At 46.3% G+C, this 21,484-nt stretch overlaps 1 protein-coding gene across 3 annotated transcripts in view; it reads right to left on the reverse strand.

Annotated features, from left to right (window-relative positions):
• THSD4 (thrombospondin type 1 domain containing 4) overlaps positions 1 to 21,484 on the reverse strand; it is a 507,461-nt gene that overhangs the window by 388,142 nt on the left and 97,835 nt on the right. For all 3 annotated transcript variants that reach the window (XM_053364384.1, XM_053364385.1, XM_053364383.1), the window contains exon 4: positions 8,941 to 9,380. In XM_053364384.1, the coding sequence (XP_053220359.1) occupies positions 8,941 to 9,380 (440 nt within the window). The remainder of the gene's footprint in view (positions 1 to 8,940; positions 9,381 to 21,484) is intronic.

Below are 21,484 nucleotides of genomic sequence, written 5' to 3' on the forward strand. Positions count from 1 at the left end.
CTTTTCTTGCGAGGAATCCTATTCAGAATAAGGGAATTTCCGTTTAAAAAAGGAAAACATTGACAGCTATGGGGAATATCTGCTCCAGCTAGATCCCTCCAAAATCTGGCTATCATGACTCTGACCACAATGTACATATCGATAATCAACTCCTTAAAGCCTTATCATTTATCATTCTCATCAAACACTCTGTTCCAGTGCTGAAGCAACTACAAATTTCTCCTGTCCTCTTTTAAAGCCACCCAAGTTGGTGACCATCCCTGCCTGCTGTGTGAGGGAGTTTCATAGCTGAAGTATGCGCTGTGCCAAGAAGTCCTTTCTTTTATCTGCCCTGAAGACTCATTTTCTGTATGTGGAAAGGGAAGGTGCCATCTTGTTCCTCTGGCAGCAAAATGTCCTGGGCCAGCCCTGCCATGACTCAACCCCCGAGTTGGCTGGTATCCTTCTCCACTTTTTGTTTTTTTCTCAGCATTCTCTAAAAATAAATCCACTGTCCGTTGCTCGGCCATTGCTCTAGTCTAGTTGATACTTGGAGGGTTACTTTAATCGGGGGCGGGTTTGGGGCTGTCCAAGTGCTGTGCACCCACTGTGTGCTGAGCTGAGGGGGTGCCATCTCAAAGCCCTGTAGGCAAGTTGCCGGGCTTTGGGAAGGTGGCATGTGGCTCTGACAGGATTCCAGCGTCCTCCTTCGCTTTCCCAGCTTTGAGAAGGAGGGGGAAGGCTCCACGACCCTGCCAGAGCCTTCACGTCTCCTTCCCAAAGCCAGGTGCCTCCTCCCCCATCTTTGGGAAGTCAACTTGAGGGTTGGGGGGGGACCCAAATTTTGGCCTCACACAGGGCGCCACAGCACCCAAGTCCACCCCTGTTTTAATTAAATCTGGCAAACAGCTGGTGCTTGAAGGGTGATGCTGGAAGAGTGCAAAGCCATCTTCTCACACAGGGAAAAAAGAGCGTGATCTGAACAGCCAGGTGAATTTATTGCCTCATCTGAAACAAAGCTGGCCATATATCACCTTTCGGTAGCATATCACTGCCACCAGGTGTACAGATTAACATTCCAAGAGTTCCCATTTCATTGTGATGCTTTTAAAGCAAATGAAGTGTTTAAGGTTCAAATGCAACCCATTCTAAACAGACAGCCAACAAGGGGAACACCTCTGGCAAACTGAAAGGAAGAATTTTAAAAACATGTATTTAACATTGCACTGCTACAATTTCATTGCTTATTTTGCTATCTAAATGCCCATGCATAATGTCTTACCTGAAGCTCAATCCAAATGAGACTGAGGCACTGTTAGTGGGAGGTGGCCCACTCTTGATGTGGTGGCACCCTCTGAAGGAGCAGGTATGCAGCATGGGGGTAATTTTGGATTAATCTTTCTCTTTTTTAAAATAGTGCTTTTATTGAGTTTTGTGACAACACATAAACTCTCAAAACGTAAACAAAAACAAAAGAAAAACAAACTAAAAAGAAAACACACACAAAAAGAAATTACAAACATATAACCATAAATCCAAAAGTTCTTACAAACGAACTTATGTTGTCTTCTTTTCTACTCCCAATTCTTATTCTGTTCTTATAGACTTCCTTCCTTCTCAATGCAGTTCTGATTTTCCTTTCTTGGTAAACTGCTTCCTTCTCTTTTCATCATTGCTATCTTTTTCTATATAATATGCCTGTAACCCTTATTTTGTTTTGCAAAAATTACTCAAAGCAAGTCCAGGTTTTTATTTGAGGACACTGTTTTTTAAGATACGCTTTATACATTCCCCACTCTTTTTGGGATTTTAACTTGGACTGTCCCCTAACTGTGTCATTTTCACCAGTTCGAGATAATTGAATAATTTATCCTGCCACTCTTTTTTAGTTGGTATTATATCACTTTTCCAAATTTTGGCAATTAACATTTTTTGCTACCATGGTTGCATATAAGAATATTTTCTTATTTTCATTTATGATATCTGATTCTAGTATGCCCAATAAAAAGGCTTCTGGTCTCTTTACAAAATTTTGTTTAAATATTGGATTCATCTGTCTCTTGAGGCTCAGGGAGTCTTGGTGGTGCAGAGCACCTGGTGTGGGCAGAAACAACCTTTTGTTGTCTACACTCCCCACTGAATTTGGCAAAATGTCCCTCCCTCATTTGGCTGCCTGCAAACAGGATGCAGAATTTCACAGCAACATGTTTACTCGGCACTACCTGCTTGTTTTCACTAAATTGGAATTTGGGTTTTAGTTGCCTAGAAACACATTTTCATGCCCTCACAACAGACAGAGAGAGAGAGAGAGAGAGAGAGAGAGAGAGAGAGCGCAATGCCTGGCCTCTGTTACAAGCTGCAACCAGGAGAAATTTCTTGAGATGTTATGGCATGGAGAAAGTAGATAAAGAAAAGTTCTTCTTTCTCTCCCATAATGCTAGAATTCATGGACATCCAGTGAAGCTGAATGTTGGAAGACTTGGGACAAATAAAAGAAAGTCCCTTATATCCATTGATGCCATCAAAGCAAATAAAGATTGGTGGATCCCACTTTTAGCAGCACTTTACACGCATATAAACAAAACAGCAAAATTTCCCTCAAGCTGAAGCTCTGCGTTGATTGTATTAATACATAAGAAAGGCCCACGTACAGAGCCGAGCAACTTTAGGCCAATCAGCTTGCTAAATGTCATTGGGAAGATTTACTCAGGGTACCTGCTAAACAAACTATCGAAATGGATGGAGGACGACAATATCATTGCCGATGAACAGGCGGGTTTTCGCCCTGGAAGATCTACCACAGACCAAATATTAACCTTGAATCACCTGGCGGAAAAGTATGCCGGCAAAGCCCCAAAGGTTCTTCATGTGGCTTTTATTGACCTTAAGCAGGCATTTGATCGAATCTCTAGAAAGCAGCTATGGACAAAACTGTCTGCTACAAAGATCGATCGTCGTCTCCTTCACCTGATTATCAGCCTCCATACAAACACCTTTCTGAGAATCAGGCTAGACAATAAAGGCCTAGTCTCCAACCCTGTTACCACCACTAGAGGGGTAAGACAGGGTTGTCTATTGGCCCCAGCATTGTTTAGCTTTTACATTAACTCACTGGTGACTCACATGGCCAATGATGCTTTCCACCCCCCCAAATTAGCAGGCCGATCTCTGAATGTTCTTCTGTATGCGGATGATGCCGCACTTCTTGCCAGATCCCCTATTGGACTGAGGAGAATGCTGCAAGCACTACATGAATACTGTGATCAGCATGAGCTCCAACCCAACTATGCTAAGACCAAGATCATGGTCTTCTCTGCCCGACCGAGACTCCATCGATGGTCGATGAACGGGATCCCCCTAGAGCAGGTTAACTGCTTTAAATATCTGGGACAAGTAATACGGTCAAATAGGTCTTTTCTGGCCCATAGAGACTATATAACAACTAATGCATCTAAAGCAGCCATCCAGATTAGATCTCTATATGCTAAGAATCAGGCTCAATCAGTGAAGATAGCTTTGAGACTCTTTCAAATGAAAGTCCTCCCCCTTCTTTTGGTGGGCATCTCTTTAGGCTCCCGTAGGGATTTTTTGAAACTGGATTCTATCCAAACGCGATTCCTTAGAGCCATCCTTAGGATTCCCCCCTCGGTAGCGGGTGCGGTTATGAGATTAGAGGTCGGCTGGCAAGCTCTACGGTACGTGGCCTTGAAGACGAAGCTCTGGCTATGGCTCAAGCTTTGTTTTAAACCAGTGGGTATTGCCCCCTTGATATTGAGGGACGATTTCCAATCATCGTGGGAAAGGGAGGTCATTAATGAGGTTCAATCCTGCGGATTGTCTCACCTTTACTTTGAGTCTATGACGTACAATCAAGCTAGAGCTGTGATCTCCTGGAGACTGAGTGACATTGTCAGACAAGAGGACATAGCCCTGGTAAAACCAGGGATGTTCCTAGGGGACCAGATTTATCGGACCATACCAGCCCCCTACCTTGCAGAAATCCACTATGTTGAATACCGCAGACTTCTTACAGAGGCTAGATTAAATGTCCTTGACTCTGCAATATTGTGGGGAAGGTACAGGGGAGTACCATACGCCCAGAGAACCTGTCATTGTGCCATGGGTGTGGTTGAGTCCACCGAACACATTCTCTTGACTTGCCCTTCTTATGCAGAGCTTAGACAAAATTTTATAGACCCACTCCTATGTCAATTTAGCTTCCTACCCGGAGAAAACCAGGTTTTACACTTGCTGAATAATGTCACTAGAGCTATACCTTCCTTGATGGCCAAATATCTTTTTTTAGCTTTTAAGCGTCGCAAGACTATAATTGACTGTATTGATATGGGGCTATCTGTTTAGCCCATTTTAGTGTTGGCTAAGTTCTAAAATCTTCCTGGATGTTTTAACTGTGTATTGACAAATGTACTTTTTTCTGACTGATGGTCGAATAAAAGGTTGATGATGATGAAATAAAAGAAAGTCCTTCTTCATGCAGCGCATAGTTAAACAATGGCCCACCCTCCCCCAGGAGGCAGCGATGGCCACCAACCTGGATGGCTTTAAATACGACTGGACAGATTCATGGAGGAAAGGGCTATCAATGGCTCTTCACCATAAGGGCTCTGCTCTGCCTCCAGAGCCAGGGCAGCCCTGCTTCTGAATGCCAGGTCCTGGAAACCACAGGAGGGGAGAGGGCTCTTGTGCTTGGGTCCTCCTTACGGACTTCCAGGCATCTATTTGGTTGGCCACTGTGAGGACAGGGTGCTGCTCTAGATGGGTCACTGGCCTGATCCAGAAGGCTTTTCTTGCCTTCTCGTGGATAAAGCAGCTAAAGACAGTTTTTTCCTCCTCTACTGGCACCAAGAGATGGGAAACTTCACTGTAGCAATGTGAGAGGTTGATGGTTTCTTTGTACAAATGCTTCCTCTGACCATTTCCTCCCCTTTCCACATATAAAAATAGCTTTGAGAAACTATCACACCTGCTGCTGCCCCATTAATATTTTGACAAAATTGCGGGCAAGGTCAGTGTTTTTGATTACTGGGGGGGGGAGACATAATTCCTTTCAACTCACACTGTTTGTTTAAGGCTAGGCTACCCACCCACCTCTTTACCCTCTCATAAATCTAATTGACAATTACATTTTCCCCCTCAGCAAAAGAAAGCGTATAAAGGGTTTGATTCAGACCAGAGCCCACACCAACCTCCATCAGTGGAAAAAAAGACTTGGAGTTCTCATAATTAACCAAAAGCCAATGTACGAGCATCAATGGTTTCTTGCTAAGCAAAGGCCAACAGGAGGTGAAGCTTTTCTTGATGATACCCATTCCAATTCAGGATCTTCCCAAAAATTGCATTTCCAGACTCAGAGATACAATTCGTGGTGGGCTCAGCTCAAGTCCTCAAGTCAATATGACTGCGAGACAAGCATTACAACTCCAGAAGTTCTTCATTAGCTCAGATTTTAATCTAACCCAGAAAGGAATTTGTGGGGAGGCCTCCCACACTGCCAACCTGCCTCGAAATCCCCTTTTAGAAACACGCTCCTCTTTCTTGATGCTCTGTCAGTGGTGAAAATGTGGGAGGGTTCTCTTCCTCCATCCCTTGCTATGAGCCATGAAGCTCACTGGGTGACTTTGGGTCAGTTCTCAGTTTAAGCTACCTCACAGGGCTGTTACGACAATTGCATGGGAGGGGGGAACCACATCAACCTTGCGTCCCCTGAAACACTCAGACTGAAAATTTCCCTGATCAAGCCGAGGAGAAACAGGCAAAATCTGTATGGCTTAACAAATTTTCCTCTCAGAATAAGCACTTATAAATGAATTTTGATACCTTCTTTGAACGAAGAATGGCTTTAGCTCATCAACATCCAGAGAGGACCCTGTCAGCTACCCCTGGTATAGATGAATATCAACAGCCACACAATTTCAACTGGCACTGAAATTACACCAAAGCAAGCACAAAGAAAACTTCCCTGGGCAGAATATTCCACAGAATGTGAGGTACCACCAAGAAGGCCTATGTTCACAGGAGTCACCCACTGTACTTTTGAAGATGGAGGCACTTGAAAAACCACCCTCTTAATCTACAGACAGACATGTGTGGACTGTGGAGATCATCTTTATCTACAAATAGAGACAGTGGAGGTTTGTGGGGTTGTCAATGGGACCAATAAGGCAAAAGGCAGAGAGCCCAACAGCAGGTGGAGCCAGAGCAAACAACTCTAATCCATTATAAAGCAGAGCCAGCTAATCGTGTCTTTCCATGCTCAGTTCTACAAAGGTAGCACAGAAGGCCGCATTATACCGACCGTGGGCCCATCTAGCTCAGTCTTGTCTATATGGCTTGGCAGCAACTCTCCAGGTTTTTAGGCAGGTCTCTCTCCCGACCCCACCTGGAGGTGCTGGAGCTTGAACCTGGGACCTTCTGCCTGCAAGGCTGATGTTCTAACCCTGAGCCATGGCCCTTCCAACATGGCCCCCTCAGCCCCACTGGACCAGCCCCTCCCTCGTGCCAAGTGGTGAAGGGCTTTGGAAATCAGAAGCAGCACTCACAGAGCTCCTGGCCTGAGAATCCCTCAGAGCCCATCACTCGATTGCATTTCATAGAATCATAGAATCATAGAGTTGGAAGAGACCACAAGGGCCATCGAGTCCAACCCCCTGCCAAGCAGGAAACACCATCAGAGCACTCCTGACATATGGTTGTCAAGCCTCTGCTTAAAGACCTCCAAAGAAGGAGACTCCACCACACTCCTTGGCAGCAAATTCCACCGTCAAACAGCTCTTACTGTCAGGAAGTTCTTCCTAATGTTTACGTGGAATCTTCTTTCTTGTGGTTTGGATCCATTGCTCCGTGTCCACTTCTCTGGAGCAGCAGAAAACAACCTTTCTCCCTCCTCTATGTGACATCCTTTTATATATTTGAACATGGCTATCATATCACCCCTTAACCTCCTCTTCTCCAGGCTAAACATGCCCAGCTCCCTTAGCCGTTCCTCATAAGGCATCGTTTCCAGGCCTTTGACCATTTTGGTTGCCCTCCTCTGGACACGTTCCAGTTTGTCAGTGTCCTTCTTGAACTGTGGTGCCCAGAACTGGACACAGTACTCCAGGTGAGGTCTGACCAGAGCAGAATACAGTGGCACTATTACTTCCCTTGATCTAGATGCTATACTCCTATTGATGCAGCCCAGAATTGCATTGAATTTTTTAGCTGCCGCGTCACACTGTTGGCTCATGTCTAGTTTGTGGTCAACCAAGACTCCTAGATCCTTTTCACATGTACTGCTCTCAAGCCAGGTGTCACCCATCTTGTATTTGTGCCTCTCATATTTTTTTTGCCCAAGTGCAATACTTTACATTTCTCCCTGTTAAAATTCATCTTGTTTGTTTTGGCCCAGTTCTCTAATCTGTCAAGGTCATTTTGAAGTGTGATCCTGTCCTCTGGGGTGTTAGCCACCCCTCCCAGTTTGGTGTCATCTGCAAATTTGATCAGGATGCCCTTGAGTCCATCATCCAAGTCCTTGATAAAGATGTTGAATAAGACCGGGCCCAAGACAGAACCCTGTGGCACCCCACTAGTCACTCTTCTCTAGGATGAAGAGGAACCATTGATGAGCACCCTTTGGGTTCGGTCAGTCAGCCAGTTACAAATCCACTGAGTGGTAGCATAGTCAAGACCGCATTTTACCAGCTTCTTTACAAGAATATCATGGGGCACCTTGTCAAATGCCTTGCTGAAATCAAGGTAGGCTACATCCACTGCGTTCCCTTCATCTACCAGGCTTGTAATTCTGTCAAAAAACGAGATCAGGTTAGCCTGACATGACTTATTTTTCAGAAATCCATGCTGACTATTGGTGATCACAACATTCCTTTCTAGGTGCTCACAGACTGTTTGCTTAATGATCTGCTCCAGAATCTTCCCTGGTATTGATGTCAGACTGACTGGGCGGTAATTATTTGGGTCCTCTCTTTTCCCCTTTTTGAAAATAGGGACAACATTTGTTAGTCTGTTTCCTGGTGAACTGCCTAGCAGCAGCTTGAAGACATTTCCACTTGTCTCCAAGTGGTACAAATGTTTTATTTTGCATCTTTGAAGGATTTCCACAGCTCTCCAAGGTTGTTTGGTTTGGAGTCTGTCCCATTTCATCTTGAACTATGTTCTCCAGAATGAGTTAATCTCAGTCACAAATCTTTATCCCAACCTTACTGTTTCATAGATGTCTGACATTAGTCGGCGAGGGGGTGGGTATCCCAAAAGCTTTCCATCAGTACAAAGCATTATTGTATTGGAATCACTTCAGATCTTTAAGCATTCCCCATTGCCAACTCATTCTGCAGGCTTTGCCATTCGTCTTTCTATCCAGCTACAGACGATGCCCCTTCCCTTGCATTCTACATTTGACCTCTGGAGCCCATGCAAAAATTTAGAAAACAGATTAGGCTTATCACACTCAGCCACTTCATTAAAAATTTTATCTTCCATTCCCCCATAGATCTGCATATTGATGTATATTTAAAGCCACGAATTATCAGCAAATGTCAGGAAGATGTGTCCATTTTGCGTGGACACACCTTTTCCTAGACTGTCAGACTCATAGTGTTGTAACCTGCTGAAGAGCAGGTAATAAGTTTATCAGTAAAGTAAATCATCATCAACGACAACAACAACAACTAGTACAGTGGTACCTCAGGTTAAGAACTTAATTCGTTCTGGAGGTCCGTTCTTAATCTGAAACTGTTCTTAACCTGAAGGGGTTAACCTAATGTTCTTAACCTAATGGGACCTCCCGCTGCTGCGACACCACCGAGGTACTATTTCTGGGTTAGCGGAGTCTGAAACCTGAAGCGTCTGTAACCCGAGGTACACTGTAGTAGTACCAGTTATCATTATGATAAAGGTATTATTGTTTTTATGTGCAGCCTCCTCCCCCCCCCCCCGCCGTCCTACCTTCTTTCGGCTTTGGGGCTGCGCCTCTGGGACTGTGAGGGCCGGCGGCCTCTCAAGGCTCCCCTGCTCAAGTGGCTGACATTGCGCCCATCGGAGGAGGCTCTGGCCTGGAGTCCTGCTCGCAGCCCACCTTCGTTCCGGTGAAGAGGCACCGACGTACGGATGGCAGAGATGATGTGGCCAGAGAAGGGACTGAGCAAGTCTTCGTGTCGGTGCGGAGGCTGGTGGGCAAGAGTCCTCTCAGAGGTCGGGAACTGCCCAGGCCTGCGGTGGCTCCTCTCGTAATAGTATCCTGGGAGGCAGGGCCTCGTCTGCTCCATCACGCCGCCACTGCAGCTTCGGGAGCAGGCCGACCAGGGCCCCCAGCTGCCCCATGCCCCCGGGGCTCCTGCGCTGTCGTCTTCCGTGGCAGCACTTTGCTCTCCTATCCTCTGTGGAACCTAAGGACACCAGAGCAAACCAATTAGCAAGAAAGAAACCCCCGGGTGGCCGGTACATCTTTGGAGACCAGCCGCTTCACTCCACCATCTCTGAAAGCCGTGCTGCATGTCCTGGGCAAAGCAGAAGGCGGTCCTTGCGTTTGAGCACAAACTGCCCTTTGCGCTTCAGGATCCGAGGCCACCATGACTGAAGGCAACATCTGCAGCACTTTCAAGGCAGTGCTATACCTCTTCAGTCAGGCTTCCCCCAAAGAGTCCTGGGAGCTGTTGTTTTTGTTAAGGGTGCTGAAAGTTGCTAGTAGGCCTAATTCCCCTCGCTAGAGCTACAGTTTCAGAGTGGTTTAACCATCAGTCCCTCTTCCCAGGGAACTCTGGGAATTGTAGTTCTGTGAGGGGACTTACATTCCCAACAACAAACAACAGTTCCCAGGGTGCTTGCAGGGGGGAGCCATGAGTGCTACCTTTTTGTAAGAGTGTTTGACATGTATGGTGTGGTCTTTGTATTCAAGTGACTTCTACGTCTGCCCAGCGCAGTGTCTGGAAACCTGTCAGCCAGGCTCTGACCACGGTGTCAGTCTCCACACCTGCTGACTGGGCCTGAGGAGAATAGGGTGGAGTTCTTTTCCTCCTTCACCCCTGAAATTATTTTTACAAAATAACACACATATCTATGTGTATATTTAGTTCTCCCCAAAGTAAGTGTACATTGTACATTGTGTGAGAGTCCCTGTGTGTTTGTGGGATTACAACGGCCCCAGACCCTCTTTTCCCTGAAATTTACTTACATTTCTTTTCTTGAAATAACTAGCTATATTATATCCATTACACATTTAATCTCCATTCCCTTGGTTCTATCTCCCCCACCCCCACATAAAAGATCCTTATATGTGGGCTTCATTTTACAGTGGAAAGGAGGGTCTTCTGAGGAAGATAGGACTTGGATTGTATCCTGCAGGGCTGTTAGTATGTCCCAAAAAGAAAAGGAAAAGTACTTGCAGTAGTACTGAATCCATTGTGTCCTGGAAACCCCAGATCCTACCTGCAACCCACCCCTCCCTCGACCAGGTTGAGAAGGCTGGAGCAATCAATTGTTGGGGTTTAACTGCAGAAAGACGCAGCAAGACGTAGCAGACCTTTCCACCTGTGACCCTCAGCAACAGGTACACAGAGGCATTCTTTAAGCAAGCAATCCATCCCCTCAATTCTACACCACCTCTTCTTCATTGGTAATGTAGGCAGAATTATTTTTATGAAATATACACCAAAGTATTATGAAATATTCCCAAGGCGAAGCACTCAGGAATGAATGAGCTTCAAAATTATGGGAAAGAAGCATTGGCAAAGCAGAATGGGCTCAATAATTTGCAGAAAAATTAAGAAAGCAAGGTGGCATCTCAAACTACGTCCCTAAATGGGAATTTGTCCAAAGTGTCTGGCAGTGCCCTATACACAACATCACATCCATGTATCTCCATTCCTATGGATGCATAGGAAGGAATAAGTCACAATGATCTTAGTGAGCCTAACTTCAGAGTAAATGAACATAGGATTCACCTAAAAGAACAGCATCAAATATCCGAGAGACTGCTCGTACAACATTGAGTCCTGTTCTACTCTTCCATGTACAAATATGGGGCTTATTTTATGCCTAAATGGCTCAAGGCACATACAGAGATTACCCTTTTACTCATGCACAATCATTGCAGGTAACTTTCTTTACCTCACAAGGGCAAAGGAAGTGCAGAGCCTTCTGCTCCTCACAACCCAACACTGTTAAGCTTTAGAGCTAAATGCAGTGCCTGGAATCGGAGGTTATAACCCAACTCCAAAGCAACCCAGCCAGTCAGAATGCATCGCTGAACAGCCAACGGCAAGGAAATCAGAGCCTTTGGTGGAATACAGCTTGCAAAGCATGCCTTTTGAGAGAAGTTGATGGCAACACATAAACTCTATCCAAGCTAGGCTTTGGGGTGGGCTACATACAGCCCACTCTTCAAGGTGCCCCTCATTGTTTCATCTCTAGCCCCCTGTGGTACTGTCCGGGGAGGTCTATGGGGCAGAAGTCCAGGGCCCCACTCAGCAGAATGAACAGAGAGGCTCCCCAGATGTAAGGGGGGGTGCTTACTAGGAACATAAAAGATACCATAAGACACACTTTTTTCCTCCTAAAAGGTAAGGGGAATGTCTGTGCGTCTTATGGAGAGAATGCCTACGGATGGTGGGGGGATCCTGCTGCAGTCGCAAGCAGAGGATCCATGGTCCCCTTCCTTCCCTCCTCCGTGGCTCGCTTTGAAGCAGCAAAGCGGGAGAGGAGCGGCTTACATGGGTGTAAGCGGCTCCTGTCCAGTTGGCTGCTTCAAAGCGAGAGTACTCTCTTTCCCTCCCTCCTCCCCACTCAGCTCGCTGAAAAGCAGCAAAGCTTTTCAGCGAGCTGAGCCGGGGAGGTGGGAGAGAAGGAGAGCCCACTCGCTTTAAAGGAGCAAAGCGGGAGAGGAGCTGCTTACACAGGTGTAAGTGGCTCCTGTCCGGTTGGCTCCTTTAAAACAACCATGCTCTTTCCCTCCCTCCTCCCCGCTCAGCTCGCTGAAAAGCTCCTTCTCCACACACCCCCACACGTGCTCCTTGTCCCTTCAGTGTTTTTCCTTCCCTCCCCACTTAAAACGTGGTTACAAAGCACCGATCCACATGGATCCTCAGGATTTTTGCACTGGGCTACTCCAAACTCACTGTCAAATCACATGTCTGTGGCCACAGCACGAACCACAAAAATTATACATCCACTGTTTCGTTCAGAATATTTTTTTTCTTGTTTTCCTCCTCTAAAAACTAGATGCATCTTATGATGCAAAAAAACCGTACTTTATACCTAAGCCAGCTCACTGGTCCATGCCCTCCAACATTTCTCCTATGAAAAGAGGGACGCCCTAAGGGAAAGCGGGACATTCTGGAATCAAATCAGAACCTGGGATGGCTTCTGTAAATCCAGGATTGTCCCTGGAAAATAGGGAGACTTGGAGGGTCTGGTCAACTTAATTTAGTATTGTCTATGCTGACTGGCAGCAGTTCTCCAGTGGCCCTCAAGGTCCCTTCCAACTCTACAATTCTATGACACTATGATTCTCATCCCTACCTGAAGATGCCACTGCATGCAATGCAGATGCTGAGATATTCCCCTTCCCCTGCACAACATTTTGAAATAAATGGAGTTATACACCTTGCCATCTAAACAGCATGAACGGTGGAGAAATTTGGTTTGCTTCATATTTGGTTTTGCTTCACATTTTAACTTGTGCCTCCCTAATACACACTTATTAAAGCAATACACAAACCAAGTCTAGTGTCCAGATCAAGGGAAGGAACAGTCCCACTATTCTGGCTTGTTCAAACCACAACCTGAATTACTGTGTCCAGTTCTGGGCACCACAATTCAGGAAGCATGTTGACAAGCTGGAACATGTGCAGAGGAAGGCAACCAAGAGTCTGGAAACCAAGCCTTATGTGGAACGGTTGAGTGAGTTTAGTATGTTTAGGGATAGGTTTAGCCTGGATAACAGGAGAGTGAGAGGAGATATGATAGCCATCTTCAGATATCTAAAAGACTGTCACATGGAAGATGGAATAATGTTGTTTTCTCTTGCTCCAGAGGCCAGGACTCGAACCTATGAAATGGAATCAAGTTACAAGAAATGAGATTCCAACTAAACATCGGGAAGCTGGTAAAATGCGGTCTTGACTATGCTACCACTCAGTGGATTTGTAACTGGCTGACTGACCGAACCCAAAGGGTGCTCATCAATGGTTCCTCTTCATCCTGGAGAAGAGTGACTAGTGGGGTGCCACAGGGTTCTGTCTTGGGCCCGGTCTTATTCAACATCTTTATCAACGACTTGGATGATGGACTCAAGGGCATCCTGATCAAATTTGCAGATGACACCAAACTGGGAGGGGTGGCTAACACCCCAGAGGACAGGAACACACTTCAAAACGACCTTGACAGATTAGAGAACTGGGCCAAAACAAACAAGATGAATTTTAACAGGGAGAAATGTAAAGTATTGCACTTGGGCAAAAAAAATGAGAGGCACAAATACAAGATGGGTGACACCTGGCTTGAGAGCACTACATGTGAAAAGGATCTAGGAGTCTTGGTTGACCACAAACTTGACATGAGCCAACAGTGTGACGCGGCAGCTAAAAAAGCCAATGCAATTCTGGGCTGCATCAATAGGAGTATAGCATCTAGATCAAGGGAAGTAATAGTGCCACTGTATTCTGCTCTGGTCAGACCTCACCTGGAGTACTGTGTCCAGTTCTGGGCACCACAGTTCAAGAAGGACATTGACAAACTGGAACGTGTCCAGAGGAGGGCAACCAAAATGGTCAAAGGCCTGGAAACGATGCCTTATGAGGAACGGCTAAGGGAGCTGGGCATGTTTAGCCTGGAGAAGAGGAGGTTAAGGGGTGATATGATAGCCATGTTCAAATATATAAAAGGATGTCACATAGAGGAGGGAGAAAGGTTGTTTTCTGCTGCTCCAGAGAAGCGGACACGGAGCAATGGATCCAAACTACAAGAAAGAAGATTCCACCTAAACATTAGGAAGAACTTCCTGACAGTAAGAGCTGTTCGACAGTGGAATTTGCTGCCAAGGAGTGTGGTGGAGTCTCCTTCTTTGGAGGTCTTTAAGCAGAGGCTTGACAACCATATGTCAGGAGTGCTCTGATGGTGTTTCCTGCTTGGCAGGGGGTTGGACTCGATGGCCCTTGTGGTCTCTTCCAACTCTATGATTCTATGATTCTATGATTCTATGAAAGACTTTCTGACAGTAAGAGCTGTTCAACAGTGGAACAGATTCCCTCAGAAGGTGATAGACTCTCCTTCCTTGGAGGTTTTTAAGAGGTTGGATGGTCATTGTCATGGATGCTCTAGTTGAGATTCCTGCATTGCAGGGGGTTGGACTAGATGGCCTTCAGGGTTCTCTCCAACTCTACAATTCTATGATTCTACGAAAACACAGCTACCCCTTGAAATCTACAGTGTTCCAGAGTTCGCAATGCAGTTCTCCAACAACGCCTTTTTCTTTAAAGAACGGTCTGCAAAACAGTGCAAGGACATTTGCAAAAGTACTTGTAAAAATTGCGCCTGTTAGGAGAAACACTGCCACCCATGAGGACTTGGGGAGGCAGGAATCACAAACCTACTGCAGCAAACTGAACTGGAGCCTGGAAAAGTGAGAAACTGAGAAAAACCAAAATGGACAGGTTCATCCATCGCTACTTCAAGGAGAGGGGGTCCCACAAGACAGCTTGAAGGAAGGGAAGGAAGGCAGCTTTTCAGATAGTTTTACCTGCTCTGCAAATTGCCATGCTGGCTTTTTCAGTTTCTTGGTTCTCACCCCATCAGAGTTCAAGGCAGCTGCTCCTTCCTTTGTTCAGGAAAACAAGCAGCACTCCCTTCTGTGTCTGCCCCATCAGGCCAGAGAAGCTTGTTGAAACAAAATGCCTCCAATTGTTTTCCAGAAAGTGCAAATCATGGTCACCTGCAGTCACAAACATGCGCTTCCCCCTGCTCAGCAGGCTGAGAAGTCCATTTTTATCAGAGCCAGCTTGAATTTCAGTCTGTGGGTCTGCTCTGCCCACATTTTATAGCCTCAACAGCACCTTTTGCAAAACCAGAAGACATTCATCAGGTTGCCAGCGCCTAAAAACCACCACTTAAAATTATTCAGTTATCCAGGGCGGGGGGGGGGGAGGAAACCTGATAAGTGACAAGTGCTGGCCTGCAGCAGAGGCAAAGGAGGTGGGGGCAGGCCCCCCGCAGCTGCTACAGCCTGAAGTCGTCAGGAGCAGGTTTGAGATAAAAAGGATATGCTGGAAGAGCTCCAGGCAAGTCAGAAAAGGTACAGTTTCACACATGTTAATCCCGGAGCTCAAGATTTGCTGGCAAATGACAGCAAGCAGAATCCTAGGTACTGAAATCTAAAGCAGAACATGAGTCGGTCAGGAGGGGGGGGGTTCATTTGTAATGCAGAAAGGCTCAATGCAAGAATATAGATGCATCCAGGGATGGAGAACCTGTGGCTCTCCAGATCTCTCTCTCTCTCTCTCTCTCTCTCTCTCTCTCACACACACACACACACACACACACACTGCAAACCATACTCTTAATAATGGCACATGCCCACTTTTTCTCTTGCGAGGCTTACATGCACCATCCAGGAACAAATGAAGTACGTTTCTCACTTTGGGACTATTTTGCATGATTTAATTGATTTGTGCCCTTTAAATGGATAAGTTGAGTAAAACCTCTGTGGCTAATTGGCAGAGATTTCAAGTGATGGTCCTGATTTCTACCACGCATGGCCAAAACAGCAGAGGCCCTTCGGTGGCTGACTGCAACCCAGCTGTTCCCTGGCCATGCTGGTTGGGCCTGCTGGGTGCAGAATTGTAACTACCTCCACAGCCCTGCTATAAATCTGCAAGGTCTCCATATAAGCACAATCTGGATGGGAGCACAAGTAGTTTTATTTCATTTCCTCAGTGTTTTCCTAACTGTTGATTTCTGCATTATACTTTAGCTTTTACATGATGTAAAAAAACTTATGAAAAATTAATGGAATCTAGCACAAGTTCGGCTTCCAACTCACTTCCATGTTGTTTGATTCCAGAAAATCCATTTGTAGCCCCTCGACCCGAAAAACTACAGGAGTCCAATGATGAAATTTCAAGCAGTATACTGGCATGCAGTCCTTTCCTACTGTTTTCATGCGGAAACAAGTACACAAATGTGGAAAAGGTTTGGGAAGCAGCAACGCTATCCATTGAAACTTGCTGTTGTGCCACACTGTGACCCCTGGTGTAGGGTTACCAGGCGTCCGCGGTTCCCGGGGACAGTCCCCGGATTAGCAAATCTGTCTCAGGACAAATTCCGTCCCCGGAATGTCCCCAGATTTGCAAAGCTGTCCCCAGGAAACGTGGCGGCAGCAGCCTCAGCAGCCCAGAGCCAGCCTGGTAGTGCAGTTGGCTCTGGCTGGCTTCAGGAGCTGCTCACTGCTCGCTGCCATGGCGCCTGCCATTTTTCCTGTGCCACGGCAGCAAGCAGCTGCTGCCACTGCAGAAGGGGAACCGGGGACATCCGGCAGTACAGATCAAAGGGGAAAGGGGGCAGGAGATTGGGGAAGGCTCAGGAGTCACGGGCGGGCAGCGCGCACTTGCCCAGGAGTGGCACAAGGCGCACGGTTACTCTGTCGGGCAAGGTGCAAAGCCCTTCTTTTGCACCCTGTGAAACATAAATGCACAGAGTTTTTAAAAAACTGGGCAATGGCTGCCCACCTGCGACTCCCGAGCCTCCCCCAATCTCCTCCCCCCCCCTTGTTTTGACTGATTGGGGAAGGCTTGGGACTTGCAGGCAGGCAGCCGTTGCCCAGGTTTTTTAAAAAAAAATCAGAGCATTTATGTTTCACAGGGTGCGAAAGAAGGGCTTTGAATCTTGCCTGGCAGAGAAACCGTGCGCCTTGCGCCCCTCCTGGGCAACGGCCGCCTGCCCACGACTCCCGAGGTTCCCCCGATCTGTCAAAACAAAGGGGGAAGGGGGCAGGAGATTGGGGAAGGCTTGGGAGTCATGGGCAGGCGGTGCGCCATTGCACAGTTTTTTTAAAAAACTCAGAGCATTTATGTTTCACAGGATGCAAAAGAAGGGCTTTGCACCATTATGCAATATGCATGTGTGCTTGGGCCCAGGGCCTTTTGCCTCACCATCCCCACTACTGACTCCCTGTTGCTACTCAGCTTCAAAAAAAAAAAAAAAAGTGTCCCCGGATTCATTGAAAAAATCTGGTAACCATACGACTGGTGCAAACAGAATTTAGCATGACTGTCAGTATCGCCCTTGAGCCAGTGCCACTAACTGGACTCATCCACTCAGCCCCGACTGGGCTAGGCGAGCTGGGTAGCACTTCCAGAGACCACCTTCTGCACAGGAACAGGTCAAAGTGCTGTGGACTCACAGCTTAGAGTTGTGAGCACCGGATTCACTTCCACAAGAAGACAGTCGTCACACAGCAGAGTATAGCAGAGCATAAACGACTCGGAGAGCAGCTCTGTAGAATATCTTCTTTATTCTATCTACAGCTATTATACAACTATATACAGAGCTTAATGAGGTCTAAGCATAAATGAATGCTAAACTGCACTGAGTGTCTGCAGCTGCTCTTAGCAGCAACCTTATCTCTACACACGATCTGTAACACTCAGTCTCTCTCTCTCCGACACACTGACTGACTGACTCTTTGATGTGGTGCTGGAGCAGAATAAGTAGAGAGCAGAGCACGCCTCCTTCTCTCTGGAGAATCACCAGACTCATCAGGAGATTCTTGGATATGGGAGGGGTGAAATCTCCTCATCCTCCCCCATTTCATCCGACCATTTCAAGAATCTTTAATATAACTGCAATTTACACACACATTCAAAAAGTTGTTCTCTGCTTACAACCTTTGTTGTATCTCTCTTCCCCTTATCTAAGACACTTTAACAATACCATTAAACAGTCATTACAATCACTCTGTGTCCATTAGGAAAGAGTTAAAACATAAACCTCAATCTGTAACCCACACAAAATACACACTGTGAATAACAATTGAATAAGCAGCTTCTAGAAAAATCTTCATACATGTTTCTCTCTCTCAGATGCAAACTGACATTGCTAATTAGGCAGATTTGAACAAACCACTTTCAGTACTCAAACACACGCTTGCTCCTTCAATCCTGATCCTTTTAACATATTATCCATGAGCCACTCTAGGTCAGGTAAGGAAATAAATAAAGTGTTTTGTGCTATTACTGTCAGCACACTTTATGCTTGGTTTAAGAATCCCACCAGAGTTGCTCGTGACCGCGGCCTTAGCGAACTCTTCAGAAAACCTTTTCGGTGGTACACCCTTGGTTGTTCTCTCGGATCTGCGCAAAACTCTTTGATCCTCTTGTTCTGGTGCTTCCTCCTCTTTGGGAGAATGGGGAGCTAAAGTATATGAAGCTGCTAAGTCTGAGTCAGCGTCAGACTCTTCTGAGGCTTTTGGGCTCTGATAATCTGTGCCACTATCCAGAACTACATTGGCATCAGGATTATCAATCACATCAGAACTTGCCTCCCTCTTCACTGTCTTTGCCCCTTTTGCACCATCATCACAAATGGGATGGCACTGAAAAACGCCAACTCTGTCCCATTGTGGATTGTCATCTATACTCCTGGTCAGCCTGATGGTTTTCGTGTCTGTGATCAGGACACGATAAGACCCTTTCTCGTACCCTAGGAAAACACCATGTTTTCCACACTTGCTCAGTTTGTCACCTTGCGAGGTGTGCACCCAAACCTCTGACCCAAAAATTTTAAAATGCTTTACACATGGCTTTCTTTTGTGAAGCATCTCGTATGGGGTGCAATTTACAGCAGACTGGTACCTCCTGTTATACACGTGACAGAAAAACGAAAGAGCTTCGGCCCAATAGGGATTGGGCAGCCCCGAATCATGTAACAGTGTTCTGATTCCTTGCTGCAGGGTCTGGTTTATTCTCTCACATAAACCATTCTGCCAGGGTGATCTGGGCGTGGCCGTCCTATGCTCAATGCCCTGTTCAGAAAGAAAACTCTCAAACTCCTCTGAACAAAACTCACCACCCTGTCTGTGAAAATACAACGTACATTCTCATTATGTACATTTCTGAGCCATTTACAAAACTGGCGAAATTTGGTAAAGGCTTCAGACTTTTTCTGCAGCATATAGACCCATACATATCTAGCATAGGCATCTATCAAAACCATGAAAAACCTTGAATTGCCTCTAGAGAGCGCTAGAGGCCCCACTAGGTCTGCATGAATGACTTCGTAAGGTTTCTTGGCTTCTCTCCCAGACTCTGTACCTTTGAGAGCTTGCCTTGCCTTACTCTCAGCACAAGAAACACATTTCATGTGGTAGGGACATTCCTTCAACTTCATTCCCTCAACCATATCAGGCATTTTTGCCACAGCCTGGAAATTCAAATGACCATAAACACGGTGGTAATAATGAATACATTGGTCATGCAACTTCTCATTCTTATCAACAGACAAATTGCAACACTCTTTCTCAGTTGCTTCTGCAGTACCTGTAACAAAAGGCAATTGGTACAAACCATTAACACATTTTGCATACAGAATGAGCTTGCCACCTCGACGAATTTCACAGCAAGATTTAGCAAACACCACCTTAAACCCTTGACGATCAAGCTGGGAAACACTCAACAAATTGTCCTGAATATCAGGTGCATACAGGACATTCTTAATTGTTGCATTCAGGCTCTTTAAGAACACAGTTCCCTTAGCCAAACTAGTGAGAACAGTCCCATCTGCTTGATTAATTGCTTTCTCTTGCTTCTCAAGCTGAACAAAGAGATCCTTATCATTGGTCATGTGATTGCTACAGCCAGAGTCGATCACGAAGAAACTCCACCCACGTTGATTGGAACAGCGAGAAATCAAAGCCTTTGAAGTAGCAGGTGCTTGGGGATTTCGTCCTCCTCCCCTCTGCCTCTGAAGTTTCCCTTCTTCTTTGAAGATTTCTTGCAGTGGAAACTCAAATGGCCTTGTGCTCCACACGAAAAACACCGCCTCAACTTTAGTGCTTTAACAGCAGCAGTTTCACTTTCACTTCCCCCTGCTGAAGACTCAGGCACATTTTCAAGCACATTTTTAACAGCACCATTGTCCCGGCTTTCTCTAACAGCCTGTCTGCGATCCCACTCATTCAAGAGCACGCTAGACACATAATCTTCTGTTAGCCGGTCAGAAGGCATTGTAGAAATCTGGGCAGCTACTCCATCGTAAGAATCGTCTAGGCTATTTATCATCAGCATTGCAAACACAGCCTCTGAAATAGCCAAGTCTTGCTGAACAAGGTCCTGTCTGAGACGCTTTAACTGAGATAGATGGCTAGGCAAATCACCACCTTTCTCCAACTGCAGCCTGCACAGCTTCTTGAAGAAAATCACACTGGAACCAGCATTCTCCCTCAAATGCGTATCTCTCAGCTTATGCCAAACAGCTCGTGCAGTCTCTTGACCCTCTAAGTTTACCAGCAAGTGGTCTGAAACACTCAAAACAATTGTCCCTTGGGCTCTCATGTCTGCAGCATGCCACTCAGCCCAATCTTCTGCATCCTCATCGGGAGGGTCATCTTCTATAGTGAAGAATAGCTTTTCCCTCTGTAAAAGCGCTTTCATCTTGACCTGCCAAACTGCATAGGTCTCAGGTGTGAGGAGAGGAAAGGACAGCGCCATCTGGCCAGGCATTCTGCTATTACTGAAAGCAAGACACTTCCCTCGTGGAACACAGATAAAGCTTTGACTCCTTCAGCCACTCTCTCTCCCACTCAGAGCGCAATTAACAGGCAAACAGGGATGCTATCTTCTTCCCTTGGCAGTCAGCAACATACCTCCATAAATCAAGCAGCAGCAACAGCAACAGCGGCAGCTTGAACACTCTGCTCCAAAACAGCTCTGCTTCTGGGCACCGCAAATCAGTCCAGCACGCAGCGTCCGTTCCGCCGTCCAGCAATCAGCAACAGAAACCTCTGGCGACTGGGACGACTGGGACGACTGGAACGACGACTGGGCCCATAACCGATGTCAGCATCGCCCTTGAGCCAGTGCCACTAACTGGACTCATACACTTCAGCCCCGACTGGGCTAGGCGAGCTGGGTAGCACCTCCAGAGACCACCTTCTGCACAGGAACAGGTCAAAGTGCTGTGGACTCACAGCTTAGAGTTGTGAGCACCGGATTCACTTCCACAAGTAGACAGTCGTCACACAGCAGAGTATAGCAGAGTATAGCAGAGTATAAACAACTCGGAGAGCAGCTCTGTAGAATATCTTCTTTATTCTATCTACAGCTATTATACAACTATATACAGAGCTTAATGAGGTCTAAGCATAAATGAATGCTAAACTGCACTGAGTGTCTGCAGCTGCTCTTAGCAGCAACCTTATCTCTACACACGATCTGTAACACTCAGTCTCTCTCTCTCTGACACACTGACTGACTGACTCTTTGATGTGGTGCTGGAGTAGAAT

Source organism: Podarcis raffonei, chromosome 14, assembly GCF_027172205.1.
Source record: "Podarcis raffonei isolate rPodRaf1 chromosome 14, rPodRaf1.pri, whole genome shotgun sequence".
In the NCBI taxonomy this organism is placed as follows: Eukaryota; Metazoa; Chordata; class Lepidosauria; order Squamata; family Lacertidae; genus Podarcis; species Podarcis raffonei.